The 21,295-nt window shown below is 38.0% G+C and overlaps 1 protein-coding gene across 1 annotated transcript in view; it reads left to right on the top strand.

Annotated features, from left to right (window-relative positions):
• The window catches only part of THSD7A (thrombospondin type 1 domain containing 7A), a 493,191-nt gene that overhangs the window by 442,719 nt on the left and 29,177 nt on the right, over positions 1–21,295 (top strand). The window contains exons 18-23 of the mRNA XM_017525230.2: positions 1,983–2,127; positions 3,451–3,566; positions 6,994–7,111; positions 7,363–7,508; positions 7,914–8,088; positions 12,386–12,559. Coding sequence (XP_017380719.1) covers positions 1,983–2,127; positions 3,451–3,566; positions 6,994–7,111; positions 7,363–7,508; positions 7,914–8,088; positions 12,386–12,559 — 874 coding nt within the window. The remainder of the gene's footprint in view (positions 1–1,982; positions 2,128–3,450; positions 3,567–6,993; positions 7,112–7,362; positions 7,509–7,913; positions 8,089–12,385; positions 12,560–21,295) is intronic.

Below are 21,295 nucleotides of genomic sequence, written 5' to 3'. Positions count from 1 at the left end.
AGTGAGCCGAGATCGCACCACTGCACTCCAGCTTGGTGACAGAGCGAGACTCCGTCTCAAAAAAAAAAAAAAAAAAAAAATCCAAGGGGGCTTGCTCCTGGTTTCTTCCTGTCTTTAGAAGCCAATTGTTTTCAGAAGACTGTACCAGTAGACGAATGGCAAGCCAGTCTTTTTAGATTGTTGTCAGCTGAAGAATGACACAGTCATAAATTTGGAAAGGAGAACTTTACATCTCATAAAGGGTTATAGCCTGCAAGGTGGCCACTCTGATAGCTGCCAGCCAGAAGCTCAAAACAGACACTTCTAGGGAATGGCAAAGGGAACAATAATTTGTGTTAAGCAGGGTGGCCAAATATACATATTTAATAAGTTATATGAGGAGTCATGAATATTTATAAACAGAAAAGTATGCATGTTCGATCGAGCTTTATGCCCCTCTTATATGTCCCATGTACCAAAAATGGTGGCATTAGCATGATCCAAGTGTGAGTTTTCAGTGCTCTAATGTCAAAAGGTGAAAGGTCACAGAAACCCTGACTGTACATCCTCCATGGACTGTCCAGAACAACTCCATGATCAGTGGTTTCCTATTAGGACGAAATGCTGGTTGGTTATTTTGTTGCAAACATAAAAGGGAGAGGTAGGATCAGGCTGTAACCACCCAAGGGGTTCTTCCTGCCTGCTGCACAAAGGCCAGGGTATTACAGTAAAGAAAGAGTTTAATAGACATGAGGCCAACCATGCCACATGGAAGATGGAGTTAGTACTCAAATCAGTCTCATGTAAAGCTCCTAGGTAGGGATTTTTCAAAGGCAGTTTGGGGGAAGGGGTGGGGCTGCCAGGTAATGGGTGCTTGATTGGCTGGGGCAGAAATGAAATCACAGGTGGTCAAAGCTGAACTCCTGTGGGCTGAGTTCTTCAGTGTGGGGCCACAGGAACTGGGTTGGCAGGTCCAGGTAGAGCCCTGGGTGTTACCCATGCAAAAAACCTGAAAGGACATCTCAAAAGGCCAATCAACGATAGTGGTGTTGCCTGCAGGAGTTGCTAGGAGTCATTTATGTCTACACCTTAGCAGAATTCAGATCCCTCTCCTCTCCCAGCCTGATGGCCTTTCAGTAGCTTTACAAAGGCATTTGAGTTTGCAGAAAGGCCTGTTATCATTTAAACTATACACTAAATATATCTTGAAGTTAGTTCAGCCCCCAAACCCAGGAATAATTAAGGAAAGAGCAAGATGAGTGTGGGTTAGAGCAGATCTCTTTTACTGCAATAATTTTCTTACTGTTGTAATTTTTGCAAAGGCAGTTTCAAGACAATTGGTTGATGAGGTATGGAGTGCATTTTTCCAAAGGTCTGGTTTCTGTATAACCCTCAAGGAAGAAAGCCTAAATGCCAAGAACTCAGTTTTCAGGGTTTCTCTGTGGTCCCTATGGCCAAGAGGGGGTCCATTTGGTCAGCTGCAGGGCTTAGAACTTTTTTTTTTTTTCAGTTCTAAATTAATAATTAAAATTAGAATTTAGAATTGTTTTTGTGCATTTATATGTGTGCATCAGGAAAAGAAAACTTACTAAGACCTAGTCATTTAAAGTTATTCTTAAAATGTCATTTTTTAAGGTCCAAAAGACTATACATAATCCACAAACATATAATTATATAACTATATAATAACATACATAGAACTTGATATAATTCGCATTCTGTAATAATTAATATGACCACCATATGTGTGTATTTGTACAGATGTGAGGTGATGTGTGTATTAGCATTTGATACATGGCATCTTAGAGCTAGATGGTACATCAAAATCTCATTCAACAATTCATTTTATACAGTGAACAACTGAGGCATAATGAGGTTGACCGACTTGTCTTGAGTTAGCCAGTGGCCTGAATGTTCTAACTCCTGCTCCAGTGCTGTCTCTAATATAATAGTTGTTTAGCTGAGTATTCACCTTTCTGAGAATTTGTAATGTTCTTTTTAAGCCTTGCAATCAAAGCAGTTTCCGGCAAAGGTCAGCTGATCCCATCAGACAGCCAGCTGATGAAGGAAGATCCTGCCCTGATGCTGTTGAGCAGGAACCCTGTAACCTGAACAAAAACTGCTACCACTATGATTATAATGTAACAGGTACATGGATCGTCATCTGATCACAGAGTTAAGTCCAAATGCCGTGCCTGTTAGCTCTGAAGCATTCCCGTCAGCGTAGTTCATCTCCATCTGTGTGCCTTTTGGACATGCTACTTATTGTCCCAGAAAGAATTACTTATTAAATGACAAACATTTATCTGTTTTTTTAGTAAACACTAAGATAGAGGAAATAAAAATGTCTCACAGACATTAGCCCTTAAAGTAGGTTGTGAATATGCTAAGTGTTCCTATGTAAGACAGCCTCTCACTATGGGGAGGTGAATCTAAAAGAAATATTTTTGGCACAGGTATCAGATTTACTCAAAAATGTCTTTTTCAGAAGATGCTTAATTGTTTAAAACATACTAGGGCAACAATTCTTGAGGTGTGGGCAGTTTATAAACATGATTAGTTTGATACAAAAATGTCAGCAATCTTAAACTTACCAAAGATTATAAATCAATGCTATAAAAGGTACAGATAAAGAAAAGTAGATGAGTATTTTCAGAAAAACAAGTTTATTAGTATTTGCATTTTTCCCCTAAATCTCACTTAATACCATCAAGATGCATACTCTAGGAAAGAGTTCATATGATTTGAGACAACACCAAAGCTTACTTTGGAATTTTTCCCAAGTAATTTTCACTCTGAAACAAACTCAAGAGACTGTACAATGACACATTAAAGGTCACACTGGCCTTTTGTTTCTTTTGGTTTTTCTCTTCAATTTCCTTTGATGATACAAAACAAATCAAAGTTATCAGGGATGTACTATGTTACCCAGTGAAAAGAGATGAACGAGTTATTTTGCAAAAGATGTAAGAGAAATAAGTATGGCCAAAGTGATTTTTATCACTCTAATAAATGTATGCATTTTTATGCATTATAAATATAGACAAGAAGTAAAATATATAATGTTTTATTTGAATATAGTTACATAAAGTACCATCTGTCACAATTATGATTATTTTGCTAAAATAGAAGTAATGCAAAGATTTTAAATATTTTTATTGGGAAAAAAAGTTTTTAAGTGACATTGATCTGCAGGTCAAAGCCATTTTTACAATGTCACTAAACGGCTATCAAGATTTTCAAGTAGGCATCTGCCTTTAAGAATAAACCCTGTAGCCATGTGCAACCCCAGCAATTCCATTTGACTCCTGATATGTTCAAAGCTGAGACCCATATGCTCTGAATGGGGGATGATTGATTATGGGGCTTAGGAAGCAGTTGTGAATTAAATATGGGATTCGGGTCATCAGAGTTTCATTTGAAATCTGTTTCATACTGAGCCTTCTGTTCTGATGGGCTTCCTTTTTTCAGACTGGAGTACATGTCAGCTGAGTGAGAAGGCAGTTTGTGGAAATGGAATTAAAACAAGGATGTTGGATTGTGTTCGAAGTGATGGCAAGTCAGTTGACCTGAAATATTGTGAAGAGGTGGGTGGATTTAGTGTTATATCTTTGTGAGTAAATTCTTCCCTAATAACTTCAGTGCATGCTGAGCCAAGTGACCCGTGCTGCATGCAGCTCATTGCCAGCAGATGTTTTCTGCGCTATTCGCAGGCTGCTAAGTATGTTCTTGAAAAGATGCAATGCCTAACACCACTGATCCCTACACGTAATTTTCTGTATTTTCTTCTGCTTGGCGCCCAAAGGTAGCATAGTAATTAGCCTATTCTGAAAGAAATGCTTAGGGAACAATAAGTAGTCAAGGTGAATAAAAGCAATAAATCTTAATCAGACTACGTATCATCTTTTGTAATTTGATGTGAATTTTGTGTAGTGCCTAGGACACCTGCCAAGGTCCATCATTTATTCTGTTTGTTGCTAAACATTGCTCACATGTGGTTTCCTAGCAGATTTTGATATTAGGATCTAATACCCAGCTGTGGGCATCTAAGCAGTCCGGTCTGATTGAGAGCCTCAAATTCAAACAAAGGAATGAAGTCTGTCATTACTATCTTCTAGGTACAGAGAATTGTAACTGGTAATTATCTGATTGATCAAAGCAATGTCATCATATCTAGATGTGAGCTTCTGAAATGTGAGAACACATATTGGCCTTTCTTAGTTTTTATGAAACACTTCATGTTTTAATAATTTTGTCTGATTTCTATATCAAAAACATGACAAATATTGACTCTCCATGCATTTGAGGTCCCTGGGTCATATACCAATCAAGATAAGCAGGAGCCTTAATAGATCTGGAGTAAACGAGAAGGAGTTTGTAACCTCATTAGAGTTTAATATACATGGTCACCATGTCTTCTGTCTACACATCCTGGGGTTATTATAAGCCCACAGTGAATTGTTCCAACACCTAGGGGAAAATTCTAAACAGAAATATTTTAATTCATTTGATATACTTATCATGCAGACCTAACTTAACTTTCTTAAATCCCAGCAGAGTGCTCACATGTGTTGAAAACAAATTTGTTTAGTTAATAAATGCCTCCTGCTATAACCTTAAAACTTAATCTATTCATTATTTACATTTGAATAATTGGAAATTTCACACTTGAATCATTTTGGTTTTGTAACCAATAACATTGAAGCAATATAACCATTATAAGAATAGCAGCAGTATTAATGAAGATAATAGCCATATAGTGGCTGGAGAGCTTTACTTCTAGTTGATTAGTACATCCTTTTTTTGCAAACATAAATGCCCTCCTTGGTAGGGTGAAATATAAAATAACTAACTCAGAGCTTTGTGAACACTGAAACCAAAGCATACATGACCAATTTTAAACTCTTTCATATGACTAAAGGACAAAGCTGTAAACAGGATTCTTGATTTCTTAAATATGAGTAAACAGCCAGGAAATAACTAATTTTAATTATATGGGAGTCTGCATATTAAGCTCACATGCAAATATTATAATATTTGAATGCTTCAGGACGATTAGGGACTCCAGTTTTAACGTCCGAGCAAACACTGTCTTCAAGACTTAAAATTTGACTGCGCGAACCCTGCATTCAGTGCCACAGCAGTAGGTAACACTTGCTGCTTCCCTGACAGCCGCAAAGAAAGATGGCATTATTATCCAACAAAGAGGAAAATTAGAGTTAAACCCAACTAGCAATCATGTAGTATTTTTATCTTTAGTGTTTTTCAGACATTTACACATCGGATACCCAGAAATTGGTTTCTTCTTTCCTATTTCATAGATTTTTGAATAGATTTCTTCTTTAATTTATTTAGACACGTATGTTTAGGTAAATGAGAGAGAGAATTAAAAGAGAGCTAATCAATGTAAGGAAAACAGTAGTACAGGGCTAAAATGTCTAAGTAGTAGATACGTAAGTCAGTAATAATTGAATTGTGTGATTCAAACTCTCCCCATGAAACTATTATTTACCTTAAATGTAACATATTATTTTTATCATATCACTTCAAGATTCCTATCTCCTACCTCCCATGACTTTTAAGAGGCTTTATGAGGCTTCAGTTGAGTGATATGTTAGTTTTCATACCAAATACTCAGCTTTGTCAAGTATTACTCGTATAGAATATAATGGGAGTGCCTGCAGAGAGATGTTTACACAAAGCTTTGATCTGATCTCTCTATGAGTAACATAGAGCTAAAAGCTATATTTGAAACAACATGTTTCAAAAAATTTCTCGTTTGCCATTATCTGCTGTATAAATTAGAAAACGTAAACTTCTCTTTCATGCGGAAATAAAAAAGGTCTTGGAAATTCCAAGAATTACTAGTTTTAAAAATTCATATTCTCCTAATAAGCTCTTCTATTTCTTTTTCTTTTTTTTTTCATTTGGAGACAGAGTCTCACTCTGTTGCCCAGACTGGAGTGCAGTGGCGCTATCTCAGCTCACTGCAACCTCTACCTCCTGGGTTCAGGCAATTCTCCTGCCTCAGCCTCCCGAGTAGCTGAGACTATGGTCATGTACCACCACTCCAAGCTAATTTTTTATTTTTAGCTTTTTTCAGTAGAGGTTACACTTCACCATGCTGGCCAGGCTGCTCTCAGGTGATCTGCCCACCTATGCCTCCCAAAGTGCTGGGATTATAGGCATGAGCCACCGCACCCAGCTGACATTTTCCTATTTCAGTGATATTTTATACCTTAGACATTTTAAACGTTGGAAAGTACAGCAGAAGAATTTGAAACATCATCTTATAGTTTTAAAGCAGAATATTTAAATGATCGGTAATGGAACCCAAATGCCAACAAAATGGCACATTTTTATCTGATGAGAGGGTCTGACACCAGAGTAACTGAATTATACCACAGTTAGTTGTTAAGTTTTAGAAGTGAAAATCTTTGTTTTAAAAAAATTCACGTAAGATATTCATAATCAAAACTTTGGTGACCCATATTTCTTTATTAAAAATATAGCTGATAGTTTATATTATTTTAATTCATGAATATCGTTAGTTTTGAGTAGCATTTTGTGTTTAGAACCTTTTCCTTTTGCTTTTCAATTTACCATACATAAAAATAAGTACAATTTTAAGATACAATTGTAGATCAAAATACTGATATTATTGGTGTTTAGCTAATGCAAAGTATTTATGCTTATATTTATTTGTTCCCCATTTAGGGAAATTCAACCAAATTGGAGACTAAATCTACTTTTTTCATTGTTTATTGGAAATACTCAAACAATACATAAGGATAGAGTCAGTGGGCCCCTTCTTTCATCCTGTGCCCCTAACTTCCACTCTCCTGGGTCCAACCACTTTATACTTTTAATAATTTGGATGTTTGTCCCCCAGGTACCATTTTATTCTGTTATGTGGCTTGCTTTTTCTCCGTTTCTCTTCTCTCTTGTCTCCTCGTTCTCTGACTCCCTCCCCAGATTTACAATATACATACTGATCTAGTTCTGTTCTTCCAGCTGGGCCTGGAGAAGAACTGGCAGATGAACACGTCCTGCGTGGTGGAATGCCCTGTGAACTGTCAGCTTTCTGATTGGTCTCCTTGGTCAGAATGTTCTCAAACATGTGGCCTCACAGGTTTGTTTGTACCATGCATAACTCACATTAGGCTAATGGTCAAGGAATATGAAATACAATATCCATCTTGCTTTAAGCCATGTCAGATAATCTTCAGAAAGGTTGAATAGGTTTTCTTTCCAAAAGATGTAAGCCTTACTTGTTCCTGGATCTCCTCAGGAGATATCACTGTGATGCCTTCTCCCAATGAGATATCTGCTTGCAAAACCATAACATATCATTAAAGTTGCATCACTTTGTTTGTCTTAAAGGAAAAATGATCCGAAGACGAACAGTGACCCAGCCCTTTCAGGGTGATGGAAGACCTTGCCCTTCCCTGATGGACCAGTCCAAACCCTGCCCAGTGAAGCCTTGTTATCGGTGGCAATATGGCCAGTGGTCTCCATGCCAAGTGCAGGTATAAATTCTCAAGAAGTTGTAAGGAAGTGTGTACTCTTTATCTGCAGAGACTTGGTTTCAGAGCTTACAGATGACAAGCTTCTTAAAATTTTATGTGCCTTGCCATTTTATAACCAATTAATTAGTTTGATAACAAACATTCCCTGCCCTGTACTTTTAAAATCCTTTGGAGACTGTTTCATTTTAATAAAGATTTATTTTCCTGCCTTTAGCTAGAAAAGAAACAAATTGTTCAAAGTATGCTTTACTGCTAGTGCCCTATAGGGCTTCTTCCCTAGGGTTTCAAGTGCTTCTCTAAATCTTCATAAATCAAAGTCAGTGGTGCAGAGATGACTAAGTGATGAGCTTTCTAATGAAGTATTATTTCTCTTTTTCTAATTAGTTATTTCTTCCTCCATTCCAGGAGGCCCAGTGTGGAGAAGGGACCAGAACAAGGAACATTTCTTGTGTAGTAAGTGATGGGTCAGCGGATGATTTCAGCAAAGTGGTGGATGAGGAATTCTGTGCTGACATTGAACTCATTATAGATGGTAATAAAAACATGGTTCTGGAGGAAACCTGCACCCAGCCTTGCCCAGGTAACAACAGCAAAAGAGAATTCATATTCTGATTATTTTTCCCTAGGACAAGAGCCATGACAGGTTGCATATAAAGTATAAGTTACAGGAGGTCAAGAGTCTTATTATTTGGTAGTATCTATGCCAACAGTTGAACACTATGCCCATGGGGAAAGGGGTACTGCCTTATTACTGTCAGGTAGGGATGAAGTCCACGCCTCCCATGTGGCCCCTCTCAACACCCTCTGGAGTGTTAATATATGCAGGAGACGGAGATTAAGGCCTTAAGCCCAAGCTCCACAGGAAAGGTATGAAATAAAAGTTGAGAAAATAAGGATAAAACATAACTTATTTGGGATTTCCAGAAGAGAATAAAGAGAGACCAGTGTTTAAACACTTAATGGCCAAAAACAGATTAAGTCCTCACAATAAGAGCTTAAACTAGGTTCAGGTTAGAATCAACAACAAACTCACGCCTAGATAAATGTAGTTAAAACGTAAAATATAGAACAATAATTAGTAAAGTCTTCAGTGAGAAAGAGATTATCTGCAACTAGAAGACAAAATAACAGTATGGAGGAAACTTCTGAAAGATGCTGTTCTGATTCAGTGTTAGACACAATGGGTGCATGCAGAAATGTTGTGTATCAAACAGTATAGGAAAAATGGCAGACAGTGATAAGCTAATAGTTATGACTTTGGGCTTGATGCAGAGAATTGTAGGGGAAATTGAATGTCCAAATATGCCACCCATCCTTGAAAAATATATAGGAGCAATAATTTGTTAGTGGACTGGAAATGAGCAGATTGAAAATGAATTACCTGTATTTTATCCCCAAATAGAAAATTTATATTCTCCCAATTTGCTTATAATTATGATGTAAAAATTGTATCTCTTGTAAACTATTTTTTGTGAATAAGACTTCAAAAATTAAGGATTTGGCAGAAAGATAATGGAGCATAAAACATATTTTCTAGATAAAAGGATGTGATTTAAGAAAATTTTTAAAGTGAATAACATATATTAACAAAAATTTATAAATGGGATTGAGTCCCTGCAAAGCAGCTTCTTCTCAATGAGTGTAAAGTTTCAGCTATGCAAGGTGAGTAAGTTCTAGAGATCAGTTGTAAGACATAGAGCCTGTAGTTAACAATACTGTATAGTAAACTTAAAAATGTGTTAACTGGGTAGATCTCATATTAAATGGTCTTATCACAATAAAAAATAAAATGTAAAAAAAAATAAAAGAAAATTTGACTCTCGGCCAGGCGCAGTGGCTCACACCTGTAATCCCAGGACTTTGGGAGGCCGAGGCAAGTGAATCACAAGGTTGGGAGTTCAAGACCAGCTTGGCCACCATAGTGAAACACCATCTCTACTAAAAATTAGCTAGGCATAGTGGCAGATGCCTGTAATCCCAGCTACTTGGGAGGCTGAGGTAGGAGCATCACTTGAACCTGGGAAGCAGAGTTTGCAGTGAGCCGAAATCGTGCCATTGCACTCTAGCCCGAGTGACAAGAGTGAGACTTCCTCTCAAAAAAAAAAAAAAAAAAGGAAAAAGAAATCCTGACTTCCTAAAGCCAGGCAAAGTATTGCTGTTCAGACATTCCCACACTTGCCAATAATATCCTTTTGCCGATCCAGCAATTCCCTTCTTTCATTTCCTGCTGCTGAAACTGGTCTGCTATCATTTAAGATCTCACACACAATTCAATTTAATAAAATCATTTTGCTTCACTGCAGACCCAGCCTGAGGCTGTGGCAGCAGGTGACACCTCCAGGCAGGGTCAAAGACTAAACCTTTGGACCTCAATGTACTGAACGGCCACAGAGGCAACAAAAAGTGACCAACGCTAAAAGTTGTAAGGCCTACCTGTTCCAAAACCAAATCTCCAGCACCAATAATAGGATTGTGATGACATCCACACCATTGAGCAGAACTGGCATCCTTGTCAGACAGTGGTGTATGCCTTACTATGGACACTCCCCACATGGTTTCATTATACTTCCTGCAGGAAAATTACCCACTCATTCGATTGTTATTTACCAAATGTAATTACAGGTCAGTCCTTGGACTTGAGGCCAGAGATACAGTGAAGACCAACAGACCCTGTCCTTGTACGGCTTACTTTCTAGTGGAAGAAACAATTGCTAATCTAATAGTGACATAAACATAAGATTATAATCTGTGGAAAATGATGTGAAGGAAAATTACAGGATCCCATTATAATACAGAACAGGACAAACACACTGTTTTAATTAAAGTAATTGCAAATCTAGGAGGAGGCTGCTCTTCTCTTGTAAATTACAATATATTCGTTTCAGTTGCTCTCTTGCTAGTTTTCTCTAATGATGGGTTTCGAAAGCTAGCAATATGTGTACTAATAAGCCTTAAAGACTCGAATACTGAATTAGGAAATACATTTCATGTGTTTAATTATCATATCTTTGGCAGGCATAGGGCAATTTTATTGTTATTACAATGGTTTACATGGTCAAAATAGAAAAGTGTGTTTAGAACAAGAAAGTATCTCACTCTCATTTGCTGTTATTAAATCTTTGAAGCCCGACATGTATTACTTTGGGGAGATAATTACATAAGTCACAGAATATCATTAAAAGATTTATTAAGTTTTGTTGCAAAATAAATGATGCTAAATGTGGACTGCCGCAGAGATAAAGCCTGTTGGTAAAAAGATATGTTTTCTTTCCATGTAGTTTTCAATCACTGAGGTAAAATTATATTACTTTCATATTGATATGAATTTTTTAAACTTTAGCTGTTTTCCTGTATCATTAAAAACTGCGTAACCCCAAAGTGACACTTCCTAGGAAATAAAAGGATTACTAAAACTTTCTCAGACTAATTAGAAATTCTTTCTAGTTGCTTTTTCCTTTGCATTTCTAAAATTTAGTAGAACCATTTGTACTTCAGGAGTATCAATTACATTCTTTTTAATAAGTCTACAAAAATCACTCCATTTTACTATTATGTATATATCTTTTAGTCAATAATTCATATCTTCCCTGGACTTCTTAGGCATGACACAAGAAGTTTTTCCATTAATCACATCTCCAAGCAACTTTGTGCTAATACCAGTCACCTTCAGCATAATATAAGGCAGTATGAATTATTCATATGACAAGGCTAGAATAAATAAGTGATAAGAAACCCTTGTGAATTTGGGTCTATCATAATTAACTGTGTACTCTGAAGAGTATTACTAAGCAGTCATTCTGAAAAATGAATGGGTTAATGGAAAGGTCATATTTCATAAAATCTTTTCTGTTCTTAAGATGCTAGAAGCATGGATAAACAATGCACTCCTAGTTACAAACCCAACAGAAATGCATATATAATCTCATCCAAAGACTTGTACTAAAATGTTCACAGCAATAATGATAGGAAAAATGTACAACTCCCCACATGCCCATCAGTAGTAGAATGGGTATCTAAGCTCTGATATATTCACACAATGGAACAAAGTACAGTAGTAAGAAGGAACAAACTAGAACTTCATAAATGTATGCTGGATCTCACAAACATAAATGAGAGAAGGCAGACACAAAAAAAGTACATATGGTATGATTTCATATATCACACGAGGGAGGGTTCTGAGATCTGGGAATGTTTTGTTCCTTGATTTGGGTGTTGATCACATGTTACAATCAGATTGTCGAAATTCAGCTATCTGTGCATTTATGATATGTGATCATTTTACATGTTTATTAAACTTAATAAATATTTTAAAGAGAAGTGATTTCAAGATGTAGATCAAAGGAAATCGCATTATTTCCAGTACTGCAACTGCTTGATTGCCTCTCTCACCGCCACTCCTCTGGGAAGAAACAGAAATGAAACATAAAGCCAGCTTAGTCAGTCTTGAACTTCAAACTTTTTGAAAATTGTGAATACCTAGAAGACAAATTCTGTTTATATTTAGGCTTTGTGTGTACCTCACGTGTAATAAACCACTTTGCTATGATCATGACAAGAGTGGCAGTAGGTTTGGATCAAATGTTTGTTGTATCCTAAGGAGGGCTGAATTATAGTGAATGAGTTTCTGTCTGCCACAGTTTACCATTGATATCATTAAGCAACATATAGACCAGTAATAGCTATGCAGAAAATAACAATATCTATAGACAGTTATACAAATACATATAAATTTGCAAGCATTAAATGCTTAAATCTTATAAACATTATGTATGACTGGCATAGCTAAAAACACTGCCCAGTGGGGTTGGAATTAAAATGAATATCTGCCTGGATTTCTCTGTGGATATGAGTGTAAATTACAAACCTGTGTTTTCCAGGTGACTGTTATTTGAAGGACTGGTCTTCCTGGAGCCTGTGTCAGCTGACTTGTGTGAATGGTGAGGATCTAGGCTTTGGTGGAATACAGGTCCGATCCAGAGCGGTGATTATACAAGAACTAGAGAATCAGCATCTGTGCCCAGAGCAGATGTTAGAAACAAGATCATGTGATGGTGAGTGCTACCGTTCATATACTCTATCTTAAGCAAAAGCATAAGATTAAAAAAAAAAATGTTAAAAATAAATTTAGCCAGGTGTGGTAGCTCACGCCTATAATTCCAGCACTTTGGGAGGCAAAGGCAGGTGGATCACCTGAGACCAGGACTTCGAGACCAGCCTGGACAACACGGTGAAGCCCTGACTCTACTAAAAAGGCATGGTGTCAGGTTTCTCTAATCCTAGCTACTTGGGAGGCTGAGACAGGAGAATCACTTGAACCCAGGAAGTGAAGGCTGCAGTGAGATGAGATTGAGCCATAGCACTCCAGCCCGAGCAACAAGAGTGAAATTCCATCTCAAAAATAAACAAACAAATAAATAAGTAAATTTAAAATTTACTAGAATGTCACTTAAGGCTGAGGACTAAAGTAAGGGGAAAATTCTGAAATCTGAAAAGAATATTTGCAATTAAAAAGGAAAAAAAGAAATAGAATGCAACCAACATAGATAAGTATAAATTCAATGAGATAGAAAATAAATAATCAACAAAACCAATAGATTGTTTTTGAGCAAACTGACAAAATAGATCAGCTCATGTTAACATCAATGAAGAAAAAAAAAAGTGAAGTCATTATAATAAAGTGTAGAAAAATAGAATAAAACTAGTGTTTTCTAACAAATGTAAAAATGTCAATGAAGATAATTTAGAATGTTATATTTTATCAAGAGTAATGAAAAAACTACATCACTGATTATATAACTATTTTTAAGCCCATCAAATACATATTCACACATGCACACAAAGTAAAACTTAAATGGCTTTAATTATGAGTTATACCAAAACATAAAGAAAAGGACAACTCGTATTTATTTGAAATCTTTTATAAGAACGTTTTCTTTTTCTGAATTACATTTATTGTATTTTATTCATTTATTTTTTATTATACATTAAGTTCTGGGATACATGTGCAGAATGTGCAGGTTTGTTAAAGAGGTATACACATGCTATGGTGGTTTGCTGCACCCATCAACCTGTCATCTACATTAGGTATTTCTCCTAATGTTATCCCTCCCCTATCCCTTCACCCCCTGACACGCCTCAGTGTGTGATGTTCCCCTCCCTGTGTCCATGTGTTCTCATTATTCAACTCCCACTTATGAGTGAGAACATGTGGTGTTTGGTTTTCTCTTTCTGTGTAAGTTTGCTGTAAATGATGGTTTCCAGCTTAATCCATGTCCTTGCAAAGGACATGAACTCATCCTTTTTTATGGCTACATAGTATTCCATGGTATTTGTGTGCCACATTTTCTTGATCCAGTGTATCATTGATGGGCATTTGGGCTGGTTCCAAATCTTTGCTATTGTGAACAGTGCTGCAAGAAACATACGTGTGTATATGTCGTTATAACAGAATGATTAGTAATCCATTGAGTATATACCAGTAATGAAAATACTGAGTCAAATGGTATTTCTGGTTCTGGATCCTTGAGGAATTGCCACACTGCCTTATACATGGTTGAACTAATTTTACACTCCCACCAACAGTGTGAAAGCATTCCTATTTCTCCACATTCTCTCCAGCATCTGTTGTTTCCTGACTTTTTAATGATCACCATTTTAACTGGCATGAGATGGTATCTCATTGTGGTTTTGATTTGCATTTCTCTAATGACCAGTGATGAGATGAGATTTTTTTTCATATGTTTATTGGCTGAATAAATGTCTTCTTTTGAAAAATATCTGTTCATATCTTTCACCCACTTTTCGATGAGGTTGTTTTTTTCTTGTAAATTTGTATGAGTTCTTTGTAGATTCTGGATATTAGCCCTTTGTCAGATGGATAGATTGCAAAGATTTTCTCTCATTCTTTAGGCTACCTGTTCACTCTGATGATAGTTTATTTTGCTGTGCAGAAGCTCTTAAGTTTAATTAGATCCCATTTGTCTATTTTGGCATCTCTTGCCATTGCTTTTGGTGTTTTCCTCATGAAGTCTTTGCCCATGCCTATGTCCTGAATGGTATTGCCTAGGTTTTCTTCTAGGGGTTTTATGGTTTTAGGTCTTATGTTTAAGTCTTTAATCCACGTTGAGTTAGTTTTTGTATAAGGTGTAAGGAAGGTTTTAGTTTTCTGCATATGACTAGCCAGTTTTCCCAAAACCATTTATAAAATAGGGAATCCTTTCCCCATTGCTTGTTTTTGTCTGATTTGTCAAAGATCAGATAGTTGTAGATGTGTAGCATTATTTCTGAGGCCTCTTTTCTGTTCCATTAGTCTGTACATCTGTTTCGGTACCTGTTGTTTTGGTTACTGTAACCTTATAGCATAGTTTGAAGTCAGGTAGCATGATCCTCCCACTTTGTTCTTTTTGCTTAGGATTGTCTTGGCTATACAGGCTCTTTTTTTGGTTTTATATGAAATTTAAAGTAGTTTTTCCTAATTCTGTAAAGAAGTCAATGATAGCTTGATGGGAATAGCATTAAGTCTATAAATTACTTTGGGCGGTATGGCCATTTTCATGATACTGATTTTTCCTATTCATGAGCATGGAATGTTTTTCATTTGTTTGTGTCCTCTCTTATTTCCATGAGCAGTGGTTTGTAGTTCTTCTTGAAGAGGTCCTTCACATCTTGTTACTTGTATTCCTAGGTATTCTATTCTCTTTGTGGCAATTGTGAATGGGAGATCACTCATGGTTTGGCTGTCTATTATGTCAGGTCTGTCTTGCAGACCCTGGCTGAGTGACGATGCATGATAGGAGTACACAGACACAGGTATGCAGTGTAAGAGCCACTAGGGGACTGCAGGCAGAGTGAGCAGTTTTGATAAGCTGCAGCTGCTAGCTTTTGTTTAGCACAGACATACTACCAAAAGGCTGGAGCCAACACAATCTGTAGGTAATTAACATTGTCGTTCCCCCTTCCAGGGAGCAGTCTCGTGTGCGGATGATCAAAAGTCAGTTTCCTGACAACAGAAGTAAACAAGCATATTTAGATAAATGCCCCTACATTCCGTTGTACCTACTCCTTGCCCTTTGCCTCAGGGTAAGAGAACAGCTGCCTTCAGTTTATTCTCCCCTGAAGCTTTGCAAAACCTTTCCAGGTTTGCATCTTTCCCTATCGCTTCTCCCACCACCCTAACCAATCTCCTACATCTCCCCTTTTTCTATTTTTTGCATCAGGTTTTGTTGATTGAAGAGTATAGATGTGTGCAGCAACAAGTTTGTCAGGCGTAATGGTTACAGCTCGTTTTTGGCTTTGCATCCCAGAATTAGTAACTAACATGAGACAAACATGAGTATAATCAGTAATATTCTTTTCCAGTTGAGGAGTGCCTCACAGGAGTGAGGGTCTATCCAGGAGAGATGTTCTTGCCCATCCTTCCATATGGCTGTTTGTTGGATGTGAAGATTTATGGTGTTTAGGGATTCTTGAATTTTAGTTTTAAGTGGCTTTATGTCTGCTGTTTACTTATCACATAAAGTTCCCCAGAGGCGTTGTTTCACCTCATCCCAATGATGCATTGATTGATTCCATGGTAGAGAGGTGACACAAATATGCTTATGCTCCCAGTTGCAGTTTAATTGTTGCTGGAATGCCAGTGCCTCTTGTCATTCTCCTACATACTCCATGGCAGCCTTGAGGGCTTGCAGGCATGTAAGAATTTTTTGGTCTATATCCTACTGTAGGAGAAGTTCATTAGACACATTTCTGGCCAACCTGTCCACAAAGGTAGCTGTTTATACTGCTTCAGTAACCGATGCAACAGCAACACTAGCAGTAGCTAGGATGACTATGGCAGAGACTACAAAGGCTATAAATGTACCTATGAATCTTTTGTGTCTGAGCTGGGACAGGGCACATTCTAAGGTGGCAGGAGCAGAGGAGCCTTGCCAGTCGTGTGTCAAATTGACTGGTAGGAATGCCTTAGACTGTTTCCTTAATACCTTGACACTAGTAATATTTAAATTAGATATATTGTAATTAGTCATACATGAGGTGAATCAAGCCTGTCCTTGCACTTGGGTCACAAACTTGGAGTTTCGGAGTGTTACGGAAATATTGGTTCCCTAAAGAAATCATATGGATAGGTAGTGTAAATAAGGCACTGATCTCTCTGATTATGAATAAAGGTCATAGTATAATTGTTACTGGAATTTTGATATTTCCCATGCCAGGTTTTAAGGGTGGTGCTAGAATATCCCAGGCATCATAAAGTGTCTTGGGGTGGCATGGACTCTAATTGGAGTCTGGGATATCCCATTCCCCCATCAGCCCAAATCATAGGGGAACAAGTTGTGCCTACAAAACTGATTGATGCTACAGTGGACACAGACATCAGTATGGTTAGCCTGCAAATGGCCGTGGGGGCTCCAGTCTATGATGTTATAATTTCCTCACTGGAAGCTATGGGCTTGTCCCCCAGGACAGTCCTCCTAGCCAAAGTGAAATCCATTACTTTCCAGGCTTGGTTCTTTGCACAGGGAGGAATGTCGGGGAAAGTGGCAGTGGTTGCGTTGCTCACTTTGAGGCTACCTGCAACCAAGAATGTGAAGGCATTTGATTGCCATGATGTAGCCATAATTGTGTTTAGGCAGGTACACAGTAAGGGTTAGAACTTTTATAACTTACACATAGTGGGAGGATAGTGGAGTGGTAAGTAGTATTACCTGGCACCTCAGTCCAATGTGTGCCATTAATGAGAGACCCTACAGGGAGTATGTCAATCCCTCTTAGCCAGGCATTGTTGGAGGCTGTGAAGAGGGTGCCAGCCCAAGTAACAGGGCTGAAAAAAGGCAGATCCAAAATATGGGCCCAATAGAGAGTAGCAGGTGCAGGTAGCAGGCAAAGTGAGAGAATGAAAAACAAATTATCTGGAGTTAATAGTGTCTATGTCCAGAGCAGAATTTGCTCAGCCTCCCAAGTTGTCTTCGTCAGTGTAATGTCTGGGGCCTGTGTTGTCTGAGGCAGCCACATCGTCCGGGGCTGCGGGTCCTGCAGGGTCATTTCATTCATTTCTGGTACCAGGTTATGTCCTAGCCTTGCCATGGCATGGTTTGATGCATCACGCTGGAATCCAAAGAGGACCTGAAGGGGTGTGAACACAAGTATATTATCTTCCCCATGTTAGCAAATCATTTTGAGCACAGCTTACATTACTATTTACATCTTTTCATAAAACTGAAGGTTTTATATCTAGACCGATTTTTTTAAAGTGCTTTTCTATAGTTGATTGAAATTTATCATCTAAATTTAAAAAATTAAGGGTAAATAAGGCTTGTGCTAATAGTGTTCCAGGGTCCTGAATCATATTCCCTCATTTTTGTTTTCTGAGCATATTTTTAACGGTGGAGTGGGCACATTCTACTGTGGCCTATCCCTGGGGGTTGTACAGGATATCTATGGAATGTTGGATGTTCCATGTGTGACAAAATTGTTGAAATTGTGAGTTGGTGTAAGCCGTACCATCATCAGTTTTAATTTTTGTGGGCCACGCCATAAATGCGAAAGTTAAGAGTAGATGTTTAATGACATATCAGGCAAACTCCCCAGGAAGAGCATGAGAGCCAATTAGCTGGGAATAGGTATCAACAGATAAATGTACATATCTTAGTTTTCCAAATTCAGGGACCTGTGTAACATCTGTTTGCCTTAACTGATTAGGTTGTAGACCTCTAGGGTTAACACCTGAAGGAGGGGATGAACCAGTAAGCTGGCAATCTGGGCACTGTAAAATAATTTGTTTAGCTAGTTTTTGGGTAAGTTTAAATTGTTAAATTTCTCCAGTTTTGGTGGAAAAATTGATGTGATTGGTAAAGCAGTGATGTCATATCTTGAAGATCTGCTTGATCATTGCCATAGCCAGTGGGCCAGGCACTGAGCTGTGGACTCAAATATGGGTGACAAAAACAGGATGTGTTCATTGATCTAGCAATTGCTGAAGTTGAAGAAAAAGTGCAAACAGGGTGGGCTCGAGAGTAGACTTAATGAGGACCGTCTCAAGGTTCTGCAATAAATAAATAGAGTATGCAGAGTCACTAACAATATTGATGGGCTGAGTGGAAAATGTTTCCAGGGCTAATACTAGGGCTCCAACCTCAGTTCTCCGAGTGCTAGCAAATCTAGGTTGAGTAGGGGAGTTATGTGGTTCCCAACAAATAGCCGCTTTTCCATTTTTACCAAAGCCATCACTAAAAAAATGTTAAACCGTTAGGTATGACGGATTGGGCTACCTTTGTAGGTATGAATACAGGAGTATGAGATAAGAACTGAAATAGTTTGTCAGTGAGCAAGGCATGTTTCATATGGCCCACATAATCAGAGAGTGCTACCTGAAGGTCTACAGACAGGGGCAGGACTGCTTTGAATTGTTTTGTAAATAAGGGAATTCTTTTTTATTTTATTTTATTTTATTGCATTTTAGGTTTTTGGGGTACATACAAAGAGCATGTAAGATTGTTGCATAGGTACACACATGGCAGTGTGGTTTGCTGCCTTCCTCCCCAACACCTAAATCTGGCATTTCTCCCCATGTTATCCCTCCTGTTTCCCCTACACAGACCCCAGTGTGTGATGCTCCCCTCCCTGTGTTCATGTGTTCTCATTGTTCAACACCCACCTATGAGAACATGCAGTGTTTGATTTTCTGTTCTTGTGTCAGTATGCTGAGAATGATGGTTTCCAGGTTGATCCATGTCCCTACAAAGGACACAAACTCATCATCTTTTATGGCTGCATAGTATTCCATGGTGTATATGTGCTACATTTTCCCTGTCCAGTCTATCATTGATGGGCATTTAGGTTAGTTCCAAGTCTTTGCTATTGTAAGCAGTGCCACAGTGAACATTCGTGTGCATGTGTCCTTAAAACAGAACGATTTATAATCCTTTGGATATATACCCAGTAATGGGATTGCTGGGTCAAATGGAATTTTTATTTCTGGTCCTTGAGGAATTGCCACCCTGTCTTCCACAAAGGTTGAACTAATTTGCGCTGCCACCAACAGTGTAAAAGTGTTCCTTTTTCTCTGCATCCTCTCCAGCATCTGTTGTCTCCAGATTTTTTAATGATCGCCATTCTAACTGGCATGAGATGGTATCTCAATGTTGTTTTGATTTGCATTTCTCTGATGACCAGTGATGATGAGCATTTTTTCATATGTTTGTTGGCCTCACGTATGTCTTCTTTTGTAAAGTGTCTGTTCATATCCTTTGCCCACTTTTGAATGGGCTTGTTAGTTTTTTTCTTGTAAATCTGTTTTAGTTCTTTGTAAATTCTGGATATCAGCCCTTTGTCAGATGGGTAGACTGCAAAAATTTTTTCCCATTCTGTTGGTTGCCGATTCACTCTAATGACTGTTTCTTTTGCTGTGCAGAAGCTGTGAGTTTGATTAGGTCCCATTTGCCTATTTTGGCTTTTGTTGCCAATGCTTTTGGTGTTTTGGTCATGAAGTCCTTGCCTACACCTATGTCCTGAATGGTTTTGCCTAGATTTTCTTCTAGGGTTTTTATGGTGTTAGGTCTTATGTTTAAGTCTTTAATCCATCTGGAGTTAATTTTAGTGTAAGGTGTCAGGAAGGGGTCCAATTTCTGCTTTCTGCACATGGCTAGCCAGTTTTCCCAACACCATTTATTAAACAGGGAATCCTTTCCCCATTGCTTGTTTTTGTCTGGTTTGTCAAAGACCAGATGGTTGTAGATATGTTGTGTTGCCTCTGAGACCTCTGTTCTGTTCCATTGGTCTATATCTCTGTTTTCCATTGGTCTACCAGTACCATGCTGTTTTGATTACTGTAGCCCTGTAATATAGTTTGAAGTCCAGTAGTGTGATGCCTCCCGCTTTGTTCTTTTTGCTTAGAATTGACTTGGCTATGCGGGCTCTCTTTTGGTTCCATATGAAGTTTAAGGTGGTTTTTTCCAGTTCTGCGAAGAAGGTCATTGGTAGCTTGATGGGGATAGCATTGAATCTGTAAATTACTTTGGGCGGTATGGCCATTTTCACAACATTGATTCTTCCTAACCATGAACATGGAATGTTTCTCCATCTGTTTGTGTCCTCTCTTATTTCGTTGAGCAGTCGCTTGTAGTTCTCCTGGAAGAGGTCCTTTACGTTCCTTGTTACTTGTATTCCTAGGTATTTTATTCTCTTTGTGGCAATTGTGAATGGCAGTTCATTCTTGATTTGGCTCTCCTTCAGTCTATTGTTGGTGTATAGGGATGCATGTGGTTTTTGCATATTAATTTTGTATCCTGATACTTTGCTGAAGTTGCTTATGAGTTTCAGGAGATTTGGGGCTGAGACAAGGGGGTCTTGTAAATATACAATCATGTCATCTGCAAATAGAGACAATTTGACTTCCTCCTTTCCTAACTGAATAACCTTTATTTCTTTTTCTTGCCTGATTGCTCTGACTAAAACTTCCAATACTATACTGAATAGGAGTGGTGAGAGAGGGCATCCTTGTCTAGTGCCACATTTCAAGGGGAATGCTTCCAGTTTTTGCCCATTCAGTATGATATTGGCTGTTGGTTTGTCGTAAATAGCTTTTATTATTTTGAGATATGTTCCGTCAATACCTAGTTTATTGAAGGTTTTCAGCATAAAGCACTGTTGAATTTTGTCGAAGGCCTTCTCTGCATCTATTGAGATAGTCATAGGGTTTTTATGACATCAGAGTCATAAGCTTGCAATTGATTGCATCATTTGAAGCCTGCATAGATGACTTTACTAACTAGCTGGATATAGGGGGATAG

The sequence above is a fragment of the Cebus imitator genome, unplaced genomic scaffold (assembly GCF_001604975.1).
Source record: "Cebus imitator isolate Cc_AM_T3 unplaced genomic scaffold, Cebus_imitator-1.0 Scaffold37, whole genome shotgun sequence".
NCBI lineage: Eukaryota > Metazoa > Chordata > Mammalia > Primates > Cebidae > Cebus > Cebus imitator.
The sequence above is the reverse complement of the archived record's forward strand: the minus strand, read 5'-3'. Positions and strand labels throughout refer to the sequence as shown.